Source organism: Cicer arietinum, chromosome 4 (genome assembly GCF_000331145.2).
Source record: "Cicer arietinum cultivar CDC Frontier isolate Library 1 chromosome 4, Cicar.CDCFrontier_v2.0, whole genome shotgun sequence".
Classification (NCBI taxonomy): domain Eukaryota; kingdom Viridiplantae; phylum Streptophyta; class Magnoliopsida; order Fabales; family Fabaceae; genus Cicer; species Cicer arietinum.
In genome coordinates, this window is record NC_021163.2 from 12,109,298 (window position 1) to 12,131,301 (window position 22,004).

The 22,004-nt window shown below is 32.7% G+C and overlaps 2 protein-coding genes and 1 long non-coding RNA gene across 11 annotated transcripts; 1 reads left to right on the top strand and 2 right to left on the bottom strand.

Moving 5' to 3' along the window:
* Positions 1 to 1,435: 1,435 nt before the first annotated feature.
* LOC113786303 (uncharacterized) lies at positions 1,436 to 1,868 on the top strand. The gene is made up of 2 exons (XR_003472498.2): positions 1,436 to 1,556; positions 1,647 to 1,868. It is a non-coding gene; the product is annotated as an uncharacterized lncRNA (long non-coding RNA).
* LOC101491132 (uncharacterized) lies at positions 1,734 to 8,999 on the bottom strand. 3 transcript variants are annotated; one of them, XM_073367688.1, is made up of 10 exons: positions 8,982 to 8,999; positions 7,868 to 8,093; positions 7,472 to 7,611; positions 7,285 to 7,329; positions 7,148 to 7,201; positions 6,484 to 6,588; positions 6,168 to 6,371; positions 4,050 to 4,135; positions 2,424 to 3,427; positions 1,734 to 2,309 (listed from the first exon to the last, which is right to left on the bottom strand). In XM_073367688.1, exons 2-10 carry the CDS (start codon positions 8,049 to 8,051, stop codon positions 2,050 to 2,052), a joined length of 2,082 nt encoding a protein of 693 aa, XP_073223789.1. In that variant the 5' UTR covers positions 8,052 to 8,093; positions 8,982 to 8,999; the 3' UTR covers positions 1,734 to 2,049. The 3 variants fall into 3 exon arrangements, with proteins under 3 accessions (XP_073223789.1, XP_004496548.1, XP_004496547.1); XM_004496491.4 differs by lacking the exon at positions 8,982 to 8,999 and adding an exon at positions 8,746 to 8,945 and having other exon boundaries at positions 7,472 to 7,608; XM_004496490.4 differs by lacking the exon at positions 8,982 to 8,999 and adding an exon at positions 8,746 to 8,945.
* A 4,605-nt stretch (positions 9,000 to 13,604) lies between these two features.
* LOC101491859 (U-box domain-containing protein 32) lies at positions 13,605 to 20,128 on the bottom strand. Of its 7 annotated transcripts, XM_027333686.2 has the most exons (10): positions 19,811 to 19,951; positions 19,034 to 19,207; positions 18,718 to 18,836; positions 17,946 to 18,067; positions 17,413 to 17,520; positions 16,884 to 17,008; positions 16,677 to 16,792; positions 15,616 to 16,146; positions 14,368 to 15,123; positions 13,605 to 14,223 (listed from the first exon to the last, which is right to left on the bottom strand). In XM_027333686.2, the coding sequence occupies exons 4-10, from the start codon at positions 17,975 to 17,977 to the stop codon at positions 14,044 to 14,046; spliced, it is 1,848 nt and encodes a 615-aa protein (XP_027189487.1). In that variant the 5' UTR covers positions 17,978 to 18,067; positions 18,718 to 18,836; positions 19,034 to 19,207; positions 19,811 to 19,951; the 3' UTR covers positions 13,605 to 14,043. The 7 variants fall into 7 exon arrangements, with proteins under 7 accessions (XP_027189487.1, XP_012570155.1, XP_012570156.1 ...); XM_012714701.3 differs by lacking the exon at positions 19,034 to 19,207 and having other exon boundaries at positions 18,718 to 18,839; positions 19,811 to 20,128; XM_012714702.3 differs by lacking the exon at positions 19,034 to 19,207 and having other exon boundaries at positions 19,811 to 20,127.
* Between the last annotated feature and the right edge of the window lie 1,876 nt (positions 20,129 to 22,004).

Here is a 22,004-nt window from a genome sequence, read left to right on the forward strand (position 1 = left end):
CCATATTCGGTAGCGATTTCATATTTGGTAATCATTCAAAGAAAAATCTATTATTTGATACAAAAAGTTATTTTTTAGGGTTTTAAATGATGTTTGTTTTTTCATACTTTTTAAAAATTATTTTAAGTAGACTTTTAAATAGGCTTCAAGGTCAGACTTTTAAAAAAGTCAGGTCAAATCGAAAAAAAAGTCTATGATAGGCCGTAGACCAGACTTAGGCCTAAAAAATAAATCGTAGGCCAGACTCAGGTCTTTCTAAGTCTGGCCTGACCTATTCCCACCCATACTCTCCACATACCAATATCAACGTCTATATATCTATATATATTAAACAAAAAATAATTTTCTAACAAAATAACTTTAAAAAAATTTAAAACAAACATCTTCTAAACCCTAAAAAATAATTTTTGATTTCAAATAATAGATTTTTTATTGACTAATTAAACGGTTACCGAATATAGAATGACTACTGAATATATAATTGTTATCGAATATGGAATGGTTACTGAAATATGGAATGATTACTGATTGATTGATTGATTTTAAAATAGGAAATAATATTATTAATATAATAATAAAAAATAATATTAATAAATAATAAAATATATATAGGCTGACCTGTCAGGCATAATAGGCTTTTTTATAAGCCTAACCTGACCTATTTAAATAAATAGGCATTAAAAACAGTCTGAGTCTAACGTTTTTATTAAATAGGTCAGGTCAGACCATAAGTTGGTCAGGCCATAGCCCCTGACGGATGACCTAGCATATTTTATTAAATAGGTCAGGTCAGACCATAAGTTGGTCAGGCCATAGCCCCTGATGGATGACCTAACCTATTCTCATCCCTAGTCATATCTGATGTGAATCGATTTCTTATATTCATATAATATATGTCTGACAATTCACACACATTTAATAAGATTAAAGATACAGTAAATAAATGATAATAAACGAAAGATTTATACTCTTATAATATATGTTTCACAATTCACACGCATTTAATACAATTAAAGACAATAAATAAATGATAATAAATAAAAGATTAAAAACATTAAAATTGATTACATCGAGTTTTACTTTTATGTAACACATGAATGGACAAAGTTAAAGCAATTTATAAAAAAATTCATAATGAAATAATTTGTGCAATTTAAACGCTAATAATATTTTAATTACTGATTAAAATCTTTTATAAATAATGTTCGAAGTGCATAATTGGTTCCACCATCTTTTATAAATATTAATAATATTGACTACGACCAAGAACACAAGCTCATGTCAATATATTATTGCCATAAACTTAGTGCATGTTTAAAATAAATAAAAAATTCATATTAATTTGAAAGATGTTTGATCCTTCGGAATAAAAACAAAAATCATATTAATTTGAAAAGGATTGCATAGGGACCCGATAAAACCTAGCTAGATAATTAATCCATTACTAGTGAGACAAAGCATCCTTAATGCGCAATAAATCCCCTATGAGACCATTTGAAGGAAAAAGGACGGAACACTCAATTACTCAATTTCAGCAATATCTCACAAGTTTCTAGGTAAACAACTCAACTTTTAAAGTAGCATCTGAGATTGTAGGATTGTCAGTGCAAACAACCTTACATACCATCTGTTCATATGTTTAAAAGGTTGACACAGTAGAGAAGAAAGTGAAGGGCAAAGCACAGGTAATTTCAACAATAGAGAATTGAGAAATTTCGACAATACATACCAAATGGAGGGGAAGACATCTTTTTTTTTTCCTATTAAAAAATGACACTCTTTTACAACAGAAAAATTTATTACACAATTTCAGTAAACAAATGTCATGAGAAAAAAAGAAAAAAAAAAAACTTAATGCACAATCCCCTTCGAGAGACTGTTTGAAGGAAAAGGACGGAACACAAATACTTTCCGGCAAAATCTACCTTCAATTTTCTGACAGAAGACCATCGGTAAAACTGGAACCTCTGATAATAAATTAATTGGCGACAAATCAAATTGAGCATATCTGTTTCAAAAAAAAAAAACTATTTCCTTTGATTCTTCTGTTTAAGCTGCAACTTTTAGTTTTGGAATATACTTTATCTTGATTCCCTTCTCGGGCTTCGCTCTGGGTTTGGATTTAGCAACTCTGGATGATGCAGGCGGCAACCAGTTCTCTGTATTTGCAACAATGCTACATCTCTCCATATTAGAAGAAGACTGACATGATGCTTGTTCGCAATCCTGGACTGGCTGGAATCCACGAGGTTCGGAATCAGGAGAAATAACCAACTCCACGTGATGCGACGAAATTGCTTCTTTCCATCCTGCATGAGAATGTTGGTGACTCGGTCAACAAAATTAAAGACAAAGTCAAGCATACTTACAATTGATACATACAATAGAAGAAAAAATATTAGGTTTAAATTGCTAAAGCTTACTTTGTGCAAGAAAGGCTTTTGCAGTAAGGCTGGACAACCGAAAGCTTTCTGAGCTTTCTGAATTTACTTTAACACGTTGAACGAACAACTTCTGATCATCTTTTCCATGAACTACATCAACTTCTGTCGTCCCAACACTTTGAAGTGGTGGTGGATTTTTAGTTCCGTGCTGGCTAACCGGCCTCCAAAGCTTAACTCTTGACCGATTGTTGCCTCCCTGAACGGAGTCAGGTTTCATTGGCTTTTCCAGAGCAATATTTTGGTCAGACAAATTCTCTATTACGTCGTTCGCTTGAGATGTGACAAGATTACCCTCTGATTGACTGCAATTGGCCAGTGAAACAAATACAGATCCTATCAGAACTTCTTGATTCTTAATTTTGTCGGGTTCTTTATCCAGTCTGGTTTTTATAACCACTGCTTCTGTTTCTGGTTTAGGCTTTCGGCTCCAAACTTTACCACCATTACCTATAGGAGCTGCTCTTTGATCACGGTTGGTTCCATATTTTGGACTGACACCAAACTTCGACTTTTGAGAGTTCTGGTTTGCATACAAACTATTGGCAATAGTACGTTGTGACTTAGGCAACCCTTGCCGTCTAGCAGCCATTGTTCGCCGAGGATTATGTCCATGTGGTGTCTGTCTCTCTAAACTCCGATCAATGTCACAATCATAACCTGACTGTGCATCCCTTTGTGAAGTCTGCCGTTCCACATTCTGATCGGTGTCACAATCATATCCTGATTGTGTATCCCCGTCGACATATTCATCGGTGTTTGGGCAGTTATAAGTTACATGAAGTGAAGAAGCATGATCTGCTGATACATCCGCCCTATGTGCTTCAAACTCACATGCAGCCGAAGTTGCTTCCTCTTGTGATACATCGTCTCCTGTGCTGCTGATATTCCCTTTAATTTCTGTGTCATTTGCAAGTCGTTCCCTTGCTTTCTGTTCTTTCTGTCTAAGCTTTTTCTGACGTTTTCTTTCCAAAATCGCAGCTTGTCTGTAAATAAAGGGAACAATAAAAAACAAATAAAATATTACCCATACATGACTAGTTTCCCAAGGAAGTACATTTTGACAAACATCTCAAGTACCTTTAGATTTTGCTAAATGAACAAGGTAAAACAGTTATTGTTTTATCAACTACCTAAATAATTAAAAAATGCAGTATGATTCATTTATAATAGCACGATAAAAAAAAAACTTAAAAAGTACTTAGAAAATTAAGATGAATTTAAAAAAAATGAAAATGTAAGCCATGCATAGGAATCATGAGACAATTTTAAGTCTATTCTAGACGTGCTAATACAACTGGTGAGCAAAACAGCAGGTATACTTGGTGAAAGTTGTTGCATAGTGAAGTTCTGCCTGTGCAGTTGAGATAGTCAATTGCCAAAACCATACACTACGTATGTGTTTACTTATAGTCCATCTTTCTTACAACCTGATTCTTGTTTATCAATTGCATACTTGTTTCTCTCAATTGAGAACTTGTTTCTTTAGGTTTTGTTTTTTTAGCTGCAGTTGTTGAAATATTATATTAAAAATTCAAAAAAGATTACATTCAAGCTCCACTCCAAGTCCTAAATTTAAGAACAAACTGATTACGGCATTAAATGTACCTTCTCTGTGCAGCTTCCTCCTCCTCCACCAGCAGCTTCTGGCATCTCAATGCTTCAGCCTCCTTGTCTGCGAGCCACTCCTTTACCTATGTGAGAGGAAATTCACATTTCATCACAACTGTAGTTAAAAACTACTTCAATAGAATCAAGTTTGATGTTTGAATATGCACATAGAGGATACGCTATGAACTTAGGTTCAACTAGCACTTTTTTTTTCTTCAAAATCAAATCACATGATATGTGCTGGATTTATGTGTTAACTGATAATTCCTAAAAAGAGAACATGCATCGGAATAATATAGGTTTTTAGAAACCCTTAGATGTGGAAATATTATATTATTTCACATTAATTTTCCCTTTCAACTCATTTCTCTGCTCTGTGTGATGGAAAATGGCACCCGGAGACATGTCTACATATGTAAACTCAATTGGGAAAGAGCCAAACATACTAAAATATGTACGTACAACCTTCCCATGAAGAAGCCAAAGAAAATAGTGATAATGAGAACTAATCTTCAAGTTCAACCATTGTACCAATCATAGAGAATGGAAATCTGGCTGAATAACTGTTTGTTCATAGCTGATAGTAGCTATAAATGAAGAATGTATTTGTACAGTGGCCGCGTACTCCTAAAAGCTTGTGTTATTTGGTGAACTCTCTTGAATGGCATAGTCTAACATGCCCCTAACACATATTATGCTCAGGTTTGAAATAAACCTAACTTATACATACCCAAAAAACTATAAAATAACAAACCCTACATCCAATGCTATTGGTTAATAATTTAATTATCATGCAAGATTTATTTGCATCTCGAGCATATCATGGTGATGGTCTGTTCAATCTTCTTAGACAATGCACAAGAAATACAACTTTAACACGAAGTACTGAATGCAAGAATAGGTGACCACTGAGTGTGTTTTCCACAACCGAAATGGTAGTTAGGCAAGAATTGGTGACCATTGAATGAAAGTGACTTAATTATTTCGAAATTATGACTTTCATTCTTTAACACAATTATGAATGTGACTTCCACTGGGACAGTAGTTTTATCATTAGAAGTATTATTCCGTGATTAACATATTAGAATCAGATTCAACCTCCCATATATTTGAGTAGAAGGAAATAACACTACATCTCAAGTTTATTCTACCTAAGTCAATGTTTAAAACTTTATAATATTTTGCAGCAATTTTATAGGAAAATACAGTGGTTTGCAGCGAGCATTTAAAATATTTGCATTGTAGAAAATTAGATGAGAAAATTAAAGTTCATAGATGCTGGTTTTGCACATTTAAGCATTATTTTAAAATGTCAACATGATACTGCGGTTCTGTATTGTGTCACATCCAAATTTAATATCAAAACGCGCAACTTCAAGGATTTAATATCAAAACGCGCAACTTTTGACTTAAAGGATATTTTATATATTACATACTTGCAATAGGTCTCATAAATGTTTTGGATAGAATGCATGAAGTAACAAAATAATAAAACTCGAGGAATAAGTTAAAGGATTTGAAATAAAAGTTTACGTGATGAAGAATTGGATAACATGCCAAAGTAACACGATCAACGTCGACCCCAGTGACAGACGTGTCCCTAATGTACAAGCATGTAATATGTACAACACAAGCCAAAAATTAAACTAAAATTACTAAATTGAAAATTGCATGTTTCAATATTAAATTTGAATGTGATACAATTTAGAAACGCGGTATCATGTTGACAACAGTGCTTAAATGTGCAAAACACTTTAATTTTATCATCTAATTACAATTATACAAATTTTCCAAATGCTTGCGGCAAACCACCATATCTTATGGCGTAAAATTACAAAATGTTAGAAAGTTCTAAACATGGTTAGTTTTTCCTAGAATAGATTTTTTTTTATTTAGTGTTATTTCTTTCTACTCAAATATATTATCAAGTTGAATCTTGACCTAATATGGTAATCACAAAATAATACTTGTAATGATAAAACTATTGTTCTGGTTGAAGTTATGTTCTTAACTGTATTAAAGAATGAAAGTCGTAATTTCAAAGACAGTCATTAGTGGAAAACATGCAAGTTCAAAACCATTTTAAAAAATTTAGAGCCATAATTACATCATTACCAATTTCTGCTCTAGCAAGAAACTTGTGCAAGCAACTAGGTTTTTTGGTTCAAGACCAATCTTTCCAGACTCTCCGTCAAAAATGTGTCGATGCATTGACGCTGCTGTTCCACATAAAAATGTTTTTTCACTGCAATCATCAAGAATACCGAACAATTTCTGGGAAGATATAGGAAAACTAGAAGGCCTGGATTGAACAATATCCTGCAAACAATGGGAATATATATTGCATTACTAAACCTAAGGAATGTATCCAACAAAAACTAACCATAATGAATAGTTGATGAGTAAGACATCAATTATCAATATTTCTTACCAAAAGTGCAAAACCAGCCCGGAGATAATTTTGTGGAAGAGAAGAAAATCCTTGTTGTGTTCTAAGAGTTGGGAGAGCTTGTAAAATTGAAGACCCTGGAACCTCCTGGAAAGCATTTTCATTGGAGGTAAGACAAGAATACAAAATATTTAGATTAGTTAGGAAAAAAAAAAGTATAACTAGAAAACAATAAGAGTTGAAAAGGGGAACAGCAAGAGACTCCTATGTCTTCGTATCTGTAGCCCGTCTTTGATAAGCTCTCCATTTCAAAAGTAGATGCATATGATTAATAAAATTTCCAGATAAGAATGATGGAAAACATGTTTAAAAATCATATTCACATAGAAAAGACACCTTCAATCTTTCAACAAACGGAGGATAGTTTTCAGATCCAACATGGCAGTTAGAAAGAACTAAGACAGTCAAACAAAATATGATACAAGAATGTATAGCATTAATAAAAGAGTGTGAAAAAATATAGTGAGTATGTGAAGAAGTGAATGAAAGAACAAAGTTGAGAGGCCTCTGTGACCCGACCTCCCACACTTTCATTTCTGCTAATCATAGCTTTTTGACAAATCACCATAAGGTGTGCAAGGCAAACCACATTAAAATAACTCCATAAAGAAATAAACTAGCAAAGTAAGGAGCAAAAAGGTTTTACCCCCAGCATCACATTGTTAAATGACACAACTTCCTTTGCCTCTTCTACAGAGAGCTGCACAAATTATGAAAAAAATCAGCACATTAAAACAAGATTTATTCTTCTTGCATGTAAAGTTCACTGCGATGAAAGATTACCTTATCCCAATACGCAGCTAAAAGATCCCTACTTTTCTTAGAGTCCTACAATATATAAGAGGCATTAGGTAAAATTGAGGATGACTTGATAAAGAAAGAAACATGAAAAACACACTAGAAGCAAAAGCATGATCAAGAACAACAATGTGGGATATAATTGCTTCCACTTATGAGATATAAAGATAACCTTATCAAGCTTTTTCAATCGACGGTGTATACGTTTATGCCTTCTATAATTAATAGGAGAGCAAAACTCTCCGGAACACTTGTCACACTTATATATCTGAACCTTTGCAGGAGAGAACAAAGGCCACCCTTGAACATCTGCTGAACGAATCAAAAGTTTTATCAGAAACTATGGGTTTAGAATCAGATGCATCAGTGACCAGCTTAAACGCATTTTTGTGATGCATTTTACATATAATTCTGCTAGCTTTGTATACGTCAGTTACAAATGCAACTGTATTCCAAAGATTATCAATTGCTGTTTTTTCTCCAATTATTTTAATTTTACTGATTAAGGAAGGCTAATCACATTTACTATTCCTAATACCCATTACCCAAAAGAAAAGTTAAATGTTACCTTGCTGCTGTTCTAAAGCATGAAATAATTGAATCCACTGTCCTGGCCTGTCACCAGTCCTAGGAAAGGAAAGCAAAGATTCTTTTCCAATTGCCTGTCTGATTATGGTGTCCAAAGAATCATTCCCATCTTCAGTTTTCGTAAAATTGGAAGTACCCGGGGCAGTAAGTTTTGCAACTGGCATCTATTCAGCCAAAAGCTTACCAATAAACTTTTCAGGATTCCACTGCACAAAGTAAAATATAGTAAGATTAAAAAATTGAACTAAAATTTAAAATCACATGAATGAGAAAGATGGAGATTACACAATGTCAACAAAGTTTAATTTCAAATTAACCAAAAAAAATGTCAGGGCATAATTGTGTGCAAAATGCTGCTAATTGCTGGACTCATGCCAAAACTAACAGATTTTAATTTTAATTTTAACTTTTAATTTTTAATTTTTGCCATACGATCAAATAAAGTTGAAAACTGAATCTCTCAACATATCAAATTTGCGAGAAAAATAAAAAAGTATCAAAACTCAACAAGAGTGAAATAGATCGATGTAGAAACTAAACTCCAATTTTGTTAAATCTACTTATTAGAAAAAAGAGTCCATCAGATTGTTGCATTCTCCATTGGAAATAAGGCAAAACATTGTCGATTAATTTTCGATTCACTAAAATAAACACAATAATAGATCACGGTAAACATGATCTTTCAAATACATATTAGAATAAAAATAAAAATAGAAATCTATCTACATCCCTAAAAAATATACAAAAAACTGAAAGATAAATTGATTTTTGAAAAATAAAATCCAATGGAACAATCTGGTATAGCGTGATCCAGATCAAGTAAGAGAAAGTGAAGTAGAATGGTATGAGATCACGTACGAGAGACGAGAACGAGGAAGAGATCGGTTTGGGAGATATAAACTGAGGATCCGAAAAGAATTGAAAGCGGCAGCAGAGATTGAAGAAAATAAGAGAAGAACGAAAGTGATCGAAAAAATGGCGTAGAAGAGAGAACCCTGTTATAGAAGTAGTAGGGCGAAAAACGTTTCTAACAAGAAACAGCAGCTGCAATACATAAAAAGAATTTTGTGAAAATAAAATCATTAATTAATTACTTTTTAAAGAAAAAATAAATGTCGATTTTCAAGCGACGCTCTCATGTTCCAGTACGTTTTGCTGTGAGTTGGTCACACAACCACTTTCCAAGGGGTGCGGGCACGTATATTTTTATGGAAGTTTTTTTGGTCAATAAAAAGTGGGTTGGGCCTTGACATTGTCCACCAAAATGAATTGAGACCTTCTTTTTAAATATATTGGGCCGATGGTCCTAAATTATCGTTTTTTTACCGCATCACAGGCAAGAAAAATTTCTCTTGGACCCCCACACTTTGCCTTGTACCCCGAAAAAAATTCAAAAATGGCAAAACTACCCTCAATTTTTTTCACCATTTTGTAAATGACTATTATACCGGAAATGTAAATATTTTTTTCACCATTTTGTCACAAACCCAGCCGTAAAACAGATTTCCGGTAAGTGGCAGTTTTCGGTAACTACCGGAATACTTGAAACAAGATTTCCGGTATAGAGTAAAGTACCGGAAATGTTAAAACTGAGTTTTCCGGTACAGTGTAGTACCGGAAATGTTAAAACTGACTTCTCCGGTACAGAAGGGGAAAGTTGTGTACCGGAAATCTTGGTTGGCAAGTATTCAGGTACAGTAGTAGGTTCCGGAAAACTTCATTTTTGAGTTTTCCGGTACAGACCATATTTTTTTAATTTTTTTTTAAGTTTTTTAATTTTTTTTTAAGTTTTTTAATTTTTTTTAAATGTTAACAGATATGGATAATCCACTACTATTAATGGACAAAACATGTGTCGATACTACAAATATTTTTGACACAGATCAGGTATGAATAAATATATTTAATATTAATATTATAAAAATATATTTTTGTGATTAATTATAATTATTTTATTTCAGATATTTGATTCAAGGGATACTGTTGTGAAATGGGCAAAAGAAATTGGTATAAAAAATAAAGTTACCGTTATTATCAGAAGATCAGATATAGAGACGGGTGAGAAAGGACGGAGAAATAAATTAATATTAGGTTGTGACAAAGGGGGAAAATACAAGTGTGCTGCTAGTTCTATTCGAAGTTCAACAAAAAAATGTGATTGTCCTTTCAAGCTTAGATCAAAACCATTAAAAGATGGTTCAGGATGGATAGTTAAAGTAATTTGTGGAATTCACAACCATGAATTACCTGATACTTTGGAGGGGCATGCATATGTTGGGCGCTTAAATGAAGAAGATAGAAAGCATGTTCATGAATTAACAAAATATAATGTTGCACCGAGACACATATTACTCTCATTGCAAGACCGAGATAAGAGTAATGTTACTAAGATCTCACAAATATATAAACAGAGAAGTATCATTCGATTGCGCGTGAGAGGTAATAGAACAGAGATGCAACATTTATTCAAGTTAATTGAAGATGCAAAATATGTGTGCTGGAATAGAAAGCGTGAAGACTCCGATGTTATGAGAGATATTTTTTGGGCGCATCCAGATTCAGTGAAGTTGTTGAATTTGTTTCCGATTGTGTTGATTATGGACAGTACCTACAAAACCAATAAATACAGAATGCCATTACTTGAAATTGTTGGTATGACATCAACAGAGAAAACATTTGTAGTTGGGTTTGCTTATTTGGAATGTGAGAGGGAAGAAAACTTTTGTTGGGCATTAGAGAGACTAAAAGATTTGTTTGTTACACAAAATAAATTCCCTCAAGTAATTGTGACAGACAGAGATCTTGCGTTAATGAATGCAGTTGGCATTGTGTTTCCACATGCTGTTAATTTACTTTGTCGATTTCATATCGAAAAAAATGTTGGAGCAAAATGCAAGCAATATGTCTTAAAGGATAGACAAGAGTCAATATTGAATATGTGGAAAGACATTATGTATTGTAGTAATGAAAAAGAGTATATGATGCGCTTGCATATGTTTGAACAATCATGTGTTGATACTAAAGTGTTTGTTGATTATGTCAAAGAAACTTGGTTGACTCCACATAAGGAAAGATTTGTTGAAGCATGGACAAATAAAGTGATGCATTTGGGGAACACAACGACTAACAGGTATTTAATATAATTTTATTATATATTGTTGAATTTTACAGGGTTGAGTCGGCTCACTGGAAACTGAAGTTAATGTTAGAAAATAGCATGAGTGATTTGTGTAAATGTTGGGAGGCTATGAACAACATGATAAGGTTACAACATAAAAGAATCAGAGCCTCGTTTCAAAAAAGTTTTTATGATGAAGAGCATGAGCACAGAAATCCATTTTATCAGAGATTGAATACATTTGTATCAACAGAAGCTCAAAGACGTATTGCTGAAGAATACGACAAAGTTGAGTGGGTGGGTACTGACAAATCTATATGTGGGTGTTCTCTGAGAAGGACATACGGATTACCTTGTGCTTGTGAATTGGGACAATATAAATTAATGGGTGAACCAATTCCTCTAGATTCTGTGCATATTCAATGGAGAAAATTAAGCATGGAATGTGAACTCACTCAAGACACAGAAGATGGATCAGAGTTGGATATGTCTACTGAGATGAATGCCTTATGGAAACGCTTTCGATCACTTGATGTTATTGGGAAACGAGTGTTGAAGAGTAAAGTGCGTGAACTTGCTTTTCCAAGTACAAGTTCAATATGTCCACCACCTGAAAAAGTCAAAACCAAAGGAAGAGTGAAGAAGAGTAAGGGTATGAAGCCAGATGGATATGATGTATATCGAGACCCTTCTTACTTTGAGCATGTTAATGCAACATATGGTGAAGATATTGGTTCCCAACCCTCTCAATCAAAGAAGAGACAAGCCTCTCAATCAAAGAAACACCCCTCTCAGTCATCTCATTCTTCAAAAAATTTGTTATTGACACAATTTCCTGATATTATTCAGCCATACATTGATGACATATTTGACGTGGCAGCTGATGGAAATTGTGGTTTTCGCGCTATTGCATTATTGCTTGGTTTCGGTGAAGAGTGTTGGTCTTTGGTCCGCAAGAGATTGGATCAAGAGATTGTTTCTCATGTAACTCCATATGATAGATTGTTCACAGGACGCATTAAAGAAGTAAGAGATTCGTTGATGATATCCGGCTTAGGTGTTCAACCCATGGATAAATGGTTGTCCATGCCTGATATGGGTTACGTGATAGCGACAACATATAATATTATTCTTGTCACGTTCGGTCTGACATTTTCAATGACTTTCTTTCCTATGAGGGGTTCACATTCCGGATCGACAAAAAATGATCGCATTTGTTGTATTGGTTTTGTTAATGGAAATCACTGGGTTCCGGTAATTATTTTCTTATACTTTTTTAAATTTTATTCTGATAATTTTGTCTTATATTTTGTTAATTTATTTAATTTTTGCAGTTAAAGATGAAAGATGGATTTCCAATGCCAGACATTGCACCAGGTTGGAAGCAATATTAAAATATTAAAAGAATTAAATCACAATAAGTTATAAAATTATAATTAATTAAATTAAAAAAAAATATACGTAACTTCCGGAAAACTTGATGCTCAAGTTTTCCGGTAACTACCGGAAATGTTGGCAATCAAATTTTCCGGAACGCTTTCTGTACCGGATATGTCAAAAATAAGTTTTCCGGAACACTCTTCTGTATCGGAAAACTTCCTAAAAAGATTTCCGGTACCGGAAAACTTTAAAACAACTTTTCCGGAGTACAACCTCTGTACCGGAAAACTTGTTTCTCAACTTCTCCGGAAATTTTGAAAAAAAACTTACTCTCTGTTCCGGAAATGTGAAAGTGTGGAATGGTAATTTTGTGAGGTTTTATTATTTATACGAGGGCAAAATAGTCATTTCATTCTAAATTTGGGGGTATAGGTATAATAAGGAGGGTACAAGGGAAATTTTTCCACAGGCAGTGTCTCCAATTCAAAAGTGAAAAATAGAAATAACGATGTTGTAAGAAACTCCAATTTAATAATTTTTTTATATACATTTTGAATAGGGAGTGGATGAACAACCATTAAAATATTGTGATTTTTTTTTATTAAAACAATAGTGATGTTATTTAGAAGGATATTTTCAAACCGCATAAATTTTATTTTTTTTTATGTGAACTTTTGAAGATGGGAAAAGAAGTTCTCCAAAAGAATTCCAATCTGAAATAAACATTATATATCAAAATCGAAATGTCCATTATCCAATTCAGACAAGAAGAAGAATTGATATTGTTTGTTTTTTAATACAAATGTTTAAAAAATAAGAATAAAAATAAATGAATTAATATTAAAATTCCTAAAAATAGTCAATACTTAAAAACAAACAAACATACTAAAAGTAATATAAGCATTCTTCTAAAAAGTTACATTTTATTGTATTATAAATAGTTTAGAAATGCCTTACAGTTTTTTCTTATCAACTATATCAACTAATTTTACCTAACAAACTTGTTAGTAGTTAACTTCTAACTATGGACTTTCAAATGAATCATATAAATTGAGTTAGAAAAATGCAATCACTATATTTCATAAAATCAGGAGAAAAAAATTCATAAATCTCGTGAATATAGAGAATTAAATTTGAAGTTCAACAATTTTACTTCCTTCCAATTAAAGGGGAAAGGAACCGAAAAGATGTTAAAATCAAGTTATACACCTCAAAATCATGGCAGAACCAAAAACATATGGTTTACATGTTTAGAATCCCCATACATTCATCAAATGTGGAGAACTTCAATTTATTTATTTGTTTGACAATGAGAACTTCAATTTCTAGAATTTTGATAAAAATGAAAGGGGTTCTTGAAAATTACATTATAATCCCTCACTTTAGAAAGATCCCAACCAAACCAAGGAGAAGGTTTCGTTAAAAATTATCCTCCCCTCTATTTCCTCCTTTCTCCACGGAACATACTTACTCTACTAGGCAATTGCTACTCGTAAAATTATCTCCAAAGTAAGCAAGTAATAGTGTATATAACCTTCATTTATCTCAACTGGCTAATATTCAAGAGTGTATACACTTTTACTTGCTCACTTGAGAAGATCTATTTTCAAGATAAATGTAATTTACATGAGTATATGTGCAATTATAAAGGAAAATATTCACTGTTGCTGCCATTCCTGAATGGCATTATGTAGTGCATAATTAGGTACCAAATTTGTGTGTTCAAGCTTAAGGTTTGTCATAGGGGATGTGTTGTGACCACTTTCCAACCATCCCCTTATTGCCTCTTCTTCATATGTAAACCCATCTGCCGCTATGTATGGATCTTCCATAACTTCCTGTAAAACAAAAAACAACCAACATCATTATCATTTACAGGAACGGAATTAAATGTTCATCTTATATTATTTCCCACCCACCCCCAAAAGAAAAATACAAAATGCTTTGATAAAAATGCATTTGGAACAAATTATGATCTTCACCTGGACAATGGGGCATACAAAATGAGAAGGAGCGCGTTGAAGCTTCTTAGAAGTCAACTCTTGTCTCCTGTCTATGCAAGTAGTTCTGAATGGTTTAAGAATACTCCAGACTTCCGACGCAAGATCTGGCCGGTTCAGCCAACTCTTCTCACAACACCTCAGTGCTAAATATGCAAGTTGTTTGGTTTGATCAAGTGGCCATTCACCAGCTGAAGAGTCCAGCACAGTTTTAAGATTTTCCTTTTCCAATGCACATCTCACATCTCTAACTAGCCCCGAAAGTGGTCTTCCAGTTAGAAGTTGTAACAGTATGATTCCGAATGAATACACATCTGACTCTGGTGTAGATTTACCAGTGACAAGATACTCTGGATCCACATACGCCAAATAGTTATGCGAGTTGTGACATACTACTGGGTTTGTGTTGTCCGCTGAATCCACACTATGCTGGACTAAAGAATGAATCCCCAAGTCACCAAGTTTGGCAACAAAGTTAGCATCAAGGAGAACCTTACTAGGCTTCAAATTCCCATGGACAATACAAGGCTCGCTGGAGTGAAGGAAGATTAGAGCAGAGCATATGTTGGTAGAAATGGATATTCGAATTTGCCATGGAAGTGGAGTCTTATCTTTGCAGGCAAGATGGCTTTCAAGGCTACCATTGTTAAGGTATTCATACACAAGTGACTTAGATTCTGCACAGCTTCCAATTAGTGTTAACAGGTTTGGATGTCTTACTCTACTTAAAACCTCTACCTGAAATTCAACCAATAATATGGCAGCAGTAAAATAAAACTGTGAGTTCCTCATGGAAGAAGAATCTATGACATTCATTAAATTGGGATTTTTTTACCATAGATACTTTAGATCAGAGGATATGACTTTTAGAATACAAATTTTAAAACATTTTAAACAGATATGAGGAAACAATTAGACCCAGCTACAAAGTGAAGGTAAATAGATCTCAGACTCATAGTCGATCCTTTAAAAGAAATTAAAGTCATAAATTCACTACGTCGGCAATTTCTAACTTTCAATACATAAAATCATCAAAACATATTCAGAAAGTTAACCACGTGTAGTAAAAATTGGAATTACATAGTACAATACTTCGGAAATAGTGTTGATAGGTCCATCAAGTGAAAATCACAACCCATTCTGACATCTTTTTGGGGTTCTTTAACCAGCATGGACTGACTCTTATTTTCAGAACCATACAGCCACTATAAAAAGAGAATATAAAATTACCTGATGCTGGAATTCCAATTGGCTCTGACAACCATAAGAGGGTAGCATTTTTATGGCAACAAGCATGTTGCGAAGCAGTCCCTTGTAAACACTTCCGTACCTTCCCTCTCCAATTTTCCAAGATTGGTCAAAATCATGAGTTGCCTCATTGATCTCCATGAAAGAAAATGCAGGGAATTCTACCTCATAAGAGGATGTAGTATCCACTTCTTCCATTTTTTTGAGCACTTCAACTTTCCTAACTGCATTTGCATGCTCTGTCCTTAGCTTATCTCGTTTTTCCTTGAAACTTATCAAAAGGCCCACAGCTGATATAATCTTCTCTTCCAACTCGGTTACCGTACACTTGGATTCAAACAATTGGTTTCTAAGAGCTGAACTTTGGTCTCGGACCATCTGCAACTCACACATTATTTTATCTCGCTGATTCTTCATTTGTTGTACATCTTTCTTTTCCCTTGCCAATTGTTCTTCAACTTCTTTTTTTCTACTTATCTCCTTAGCACGCCAGTTTTGTAATGTTTCATCATTCTGTCAAAATTTAAGTTGAAGTTTCAGCGGAAAAATGGAATCAATTTAGTTCATCCATAATCATATAGTGATTCATATAGCCCATTTATTATACATATCCATGTGTGCATGTTCATCGAAGTCCAAACACATACATTTGCCACATTAAGCTGACAATCCTTTACAATTGATATTCAGGCTCATCTTTTCAACAAATGTTTCATATACATAACATCATGGTAGTAAGGATGCTGGTGATAAAGGTATTGTGTCTGATGGTTTAGCCTGAAGTTTGAGGAAAATGTTTATTCAACAAATCTTTATGCTTTGAAATTAAGTATAAACCTAAGGTTAAAATAGAAAATGAACCAGAGACAGTAGAACAGCCACTGTACCAATCTTATTCATAAGAAACCATGACTTTTATCAAATATTCTTTCAAGCGCAGGAAGTCACAGATTAAAAAAGTATCCTACCACAAAATAGTGGCAGCAACCATAAAATAGCAGAAACTTGTGCAACAAGGTTGAAGGAGATCAATCACCTCTCACCTCATGAATAGGCAAATCTGTCAACTTTGTCCTGTCAGTAACACTGTTAAAGGACCACTCTGCATTTAAAGAACTGTGAGAATTGACTTTTTTAGTCTCTTCCATATCACCAGAATCTGCACAACCATTTCACAAGTTACTTCCCTATGCCATTTTTAAATTAACAATAAGGAAATAGAGAAGAAAAGAAACATTCAGCAACAATACCTAAATATTTCAATACATCAGGAATTAATTTTGATTTAGCCTTTTGAGATTGTTTCGCTTCCTTATCTGAGTCAAGCATCAACAATACAGGGGCAGTCTCTTCAATTGTGTCTTCACTATCTACCCTGTTTTATTGTTCACAAGTCATAGTGGAAGAGACCATCACATATTATTATTATTATAAGCTTAAAAAAGCTATTGCCAACATTACAGAATATTGTATAAAGCTTATGTGTTCTCTGTCACTCTATACATGCTCTTCAACATTCTTCTACGGCATATAGATAAAATTTGATGATGTTCGGGTAAAATAAAATTGATCATAAACTATTCCATAACTTTCCATAGAATGACTTTTTCACCATACTATTAAAGCTCCCATTTCATGTAATGCTGTTTCTTAACAAATCATTCTTCCATATACTGCTATGAAGATATTGGCAAAGACGCTCATGCAGTCCACTTCATCAACATTAGACATTAAAACCACATAAATACAGTGTGAATCCTATTTTATTTACATTTTTACCTAGATCGTGTGAGGTTTCCCTTGCAAATGAACAAAATATTACAGGACAGCGATGCTTGTTCACGTACATAAATAGCTTTTCTCGACAGTTTGCTGCAATTCCAAGCACTACAATTCTGTAATTTGTGTAAGAGACTACGATTGACACAACTTTAAGTCAGACTCAAAAGAAAACTCATGAAACAAATTGTGTTTTAACCATACAGAAAAAACCAATTTTATTCTCATTTTACATAGTAACAATATACTTGGGTCATTATAAAAATGAGCGTAGTTCCTTTGCAATATCCTATGATTGTTTCTAGCCCAATTTTTTTTCCAAAACCAGTAAGCCTGTACCAACACATCAATGCATAGATAAAAAAAAACTATCATGCGGGATAGCTGTCTCATGTTTAGGGATATCTAAAATGGAAATCCCTGTATGCATGGAGATTGTATAGGCCCAGTTATACAAATGAGGAAAAGGAAAAAAGAAACCAAACCAATGAGAGAAATAAAATAAAAAGCAACATGAGGTTTGGAATTGGCACCCCAACTTATGTCTGTCTGCATCTGCTCCCATTACAAGACATCTAATAGTGTGTTGAGCAATAGCTTCTATGATCCCTTTCTCAATATTGTCCTTCTCAATCAACAATTTAGAGGCATGTACCTACAAACATGCGCGGTAGGTAATGTAAACAAAGTCTAGACCTCTTCAAGAAGTAGTTACTAAAGAGGGAAACCAACATTTTAAACTGTTAAAATTTAATTAAAATTCAAAGATACCAAGCATCTTTGGAGAAAGTAGTTACTACTCTATTGTTATATTTAGTTGTACTTATAATAAAGAAAAAGGCTCAATTTTCACCCTTCAATTTAGTCACATATGCATTTTGGTTCTCAAACTTTAAAAAAACTCAATATGATCCCTAGTCTTTAGACGGATGCGTATTTAAGTCATTCTGACTAATTTTCCATCAGCATTGAACAGAAATTGGAGAAGGTATAATGGAATGTCCACATCAAGAAAATCAGCAGAAAAAATGGTCTTAGTTGTTTGAGCATGACAATTTCTGTTTGTGTTTGATGGAACTTAGATGGAATGACTGAAGTGCACAGTTTTAAAGTATGTGTTGTTGCACATTTTTAATGTTTAAGGACTAAAATGCACATGATCCTAATCCTAAGATGGAAGGAGTAAATTGGACTTTAACCTAAAACAGATACGGTTACTTAGACTACAGATTCAGTGCTAGCAGATAACAATTTCATCTTAGTATATAGTCAATACAAGTGAAAAAAATCATAAAAAGATCATACCCCTGCTGAGACCAGAGGGAAAATGTATTGGTCTAGGAGTTCATGCACTGTTTGACTACCATGCTCCTGGAATGCGCTGATTTCATGGTCTTTAGGTTCATATCCAGAGAGATTTGTGTCTGCTTTACATGGGACAAAATAAAACGAAAAAGGGTACTTCATTAAATATTACCAAGCTATAAGATAAGGCCTAAGTTAATCTACCGAAAATGATGATTCCAGGAACAGGTTCAATACTAGCTAGATCAGCTATGTCAAAATCAGAAATAAAATCCAAAACCAGAACCAAAATAGAGCATATAGATCAGCTATGCACCTAAGTTGAGCTGAAACTTGGCATTTTTTAGCAAGTCCAAATCAAAGCTTTAAACTTGGTTCATTTAAGTACACAAGAGTCAGGCTTGAAGTTCATTTTTTTATCAAATGAAACCTAAATTTCAAGTGCTTTCTCCATTCAACTCATTGATAATGATACTCTTACGTGCATACTCTGAAACCATGACAAACTAATCACAAGTCAAAATGAGTCCATTCAATTTCAATGCCAGTTCCATCATTTACTTGATCAATTATTATTGCGGTATAAGAAAAACAGCATAATCCAATACTTGTCTTCTGAGCTTCACCTTCCAAGAGTTCAATTCAATAACATTACTATAGTCAATCTTCCTTTCTTCTTGACCAAGGTCTTGGGAATTTTTGTGTGGTCAAATAGCCTAGTGGCTAGACTCACCCACCATAAGTGTGGAGAAGTGGAAAATCCCGAGTTCAAACTTAAATCCATATATATCAATGTCCTTGCTGGCTGCAGCTTCCAAATGTACTTAACAAGACAAATCTTGGAAATTTTAATTCAAAAAAAAGGGAAACAAATAGACCAACCAAAAATTAAATCCTACATTCGCAACCATTCAACCCAACAAGCAAAACTCAAAATAAGCAACTAATTATTAATTAATTAAAGCACCACACAACAAAGTTTCCACTAAATGTTTACAGTTTTGATGATCATAAGAATTTCCAGAAAAAGATAAAGAAAAAAAAAGATTAAAAACACGAAGTAAAAAAGTGAGAGAATTGAAGAGAGTCTCACTCAACGAATTCAGATGGTGGGGTGGGTGAATGTGAAGAAGGCAAATTTTGTTCCGTGTGAATTTTTGAGTTGTCCAATGCAATAATAGTTGAGTCTTCTTTGGGTTATTTCCCACCGCAACGTAAACAGTGTCGTCTTCTGTAACCGATACCGCTTCTTCGATGCTACCCATCAGATCCAACAATTGCAGGGAATCGATGAATCGAGGGCGATTGGAGAAGGTAGTAGTAGAAGACGCAACAAAAGTGTCAACACTATTATAGTGTGGAATTTGAAGTGAAGAAGAAGCAATTGATTTTTCATGGAATCAATCAACGCTAAAAACGGCGTTACTTTCTTTTTATGTACAGGTGGGTCCCACTGGGTTAGTGCGTTGGTGAACCGTGAAACGACTTTGGATTATAACTTAATCACCAAGAATGAAAAGGTGATAGAAAAATAATATCGAATTTGAAATTTGAATTAGGACTAAAAGACATGATAATTATAATTTTATTTTATTATTTTGTTTGTCTATAACAAAAAATTAATGACAATCGAAGAAGAGATAAAAATAAAAAAATAAAATAAATTTATAAAGACAAAAATCAAATGAATGTGTTTTTTAAAATAATTTTAAAATAAAATTAAACTCATAAGACTAAACATATATTTTTGCATTATTATTTGTTTTTATTAAATTTAATTGTAATTTTGATCAATCTATTATCACCAATTCACATGATTAATTCTCTATTTTAAAAGTCGATTGTTTTGGTCTATCTTGTATTTTTAAACTAAAAAGTGAAGTTTTGATATATTTTTAATGACGTGATATATAATTCTATGATATAAAACTATCTAAATACATTAATTATTCATATATCATTAATTAAATTTAAAATTTGGAAGAAAAAAATGTTGTGTTTTATTCTAATTTTATGGACGTTAATCAGTGTATATCATCGTATTATATATCATGTTATTTAAAACATATCACCTTATCATTTAGTTAGAAAAAATTAAAGAAAGAACCAAAATTGTCGATATTTAAAATCAGATAATCAATTTGTAAATCAATACAAATAAGGGACTAAAGGTACAATTAAGCCTTTTATTGTTATATATCATTTGTCCAAAAAATTATTATATATATCCTTGGCTAAATATTGTCAAAAAAAAATGCTTAGTCAAAACAAATTGCTACAATAACATACGTAAATAAATCTATTTTGTATCAAAAATAAATAAATTGAAAAAATAAATTATTTTAAATAATAATAAAAAATTATTGTGATTTCGAGTTAATTGTTTTTTCTTCCTTAACACTTTCTAAAAAAATGAAACTGTGATAATTTAAAATTCAGTCGAAAGACAATTAAAATCTTGCATATAATTGTTTCAGTTAAAAATTAAATTCGAATTGTCCCAACACAATTAATTTTTTTTTTTTAGTTAAAACTCATTAATGACTTGATAGAAAGCACCTCTAGATGGACAGATTGGTAAATATCAAATTGTCTATAGATGCTCTAATATACACATATGATTTACACTAATTCTTGAAAGACAAATGTTGACGAGTGTTCTAAAAACATTTGTTAAGAATACAAACATAGGAATCTTTATTTGAAGAGACTTGCAATTGCTTGTGAAAAAGAGATCTTAGTAATTTATAATTCAACATAAAGTTTAGTTAAAATAAACAACTATTAAGCTTAATTGCACTTTTAATACTCTTATTTTTACCAATTTTTTAAATTGGTGTCCTTATTTTAAAATTGAACAGTTTCTGGCCATTTGTCAAAATTTTAAACTAAAAATAGGCATATGATATATTTTAAACGATATGACATATGACATAATAATGTTATCAATTAATATCCATAAAATTTTAATAAAACACTCCTAAAATTTTAGTTTCAATTTCAAAAAGGATTTATTTTTGTGATTAAACTAACAACAAAAAAATAGTTAATTCATCTAAATAATTTTACTAATAAAATCTTATGTCATGTCATTTAAAATACATAGAATCATTATTTTTGTAGTTAAAAAAACTGATAGAAACTAAAATTGTTGTGTTTTAAAATAGAATGATTAGTTTTAAAATTAATAAATAAAAATGAGACTAAAATTATAATTAAATCTAATTATTAAAGTTGAGTCACCATTTATCACAATTTATGTATCAAAACTAAGACCAAGATCCGCT

Bases quoted from the DNA above. Each gene is read 5' to 3' on its own strand.
- LOC101491132 (XM_073367688.1), bottom strand. From the start codon at position 8,051: ATGCCAGTTGCAAAACTTACTGCCCCGGGTACTTCCAATTTTACGAAA. The intron at 7,202-7,284 runs GTAATCTTTCAT...TAATTTGTGCAG, and splicing joins TAGCTGCGTATTGGGATAAG to CTCTCTGTAGAAGAGGCAAA. The intron at 2,310-2,423 runs GTAAGCTTTAGC...ATTCTCATGCAG, and splicing joins AAAAGCCTTTCTTGCACAAA to GATGGAAAGAAGCAATTTCG.
- LOC101491859 (XM_012714701.3), bottom strand. From the start codon at position 19,982: ATGGGTAGCATCGAAGAAGCGGTATCGGTTACAGAAGACGACACTGTT. The intron at 17,009-17,412 runs GTAAAAATGTAA...ACAATAAAACAG, and splicing joins GGAAACCTCACACGATCTAG to GGTAGATAGTGAAGACACAA. The intron at 14,224-14,367 runs GTGAAGATCATA...TTTGTTTTACAG, and splicing joins TTGTATGCCCCATTGTCCAG to GAAGTTATGGAAGATCCATA.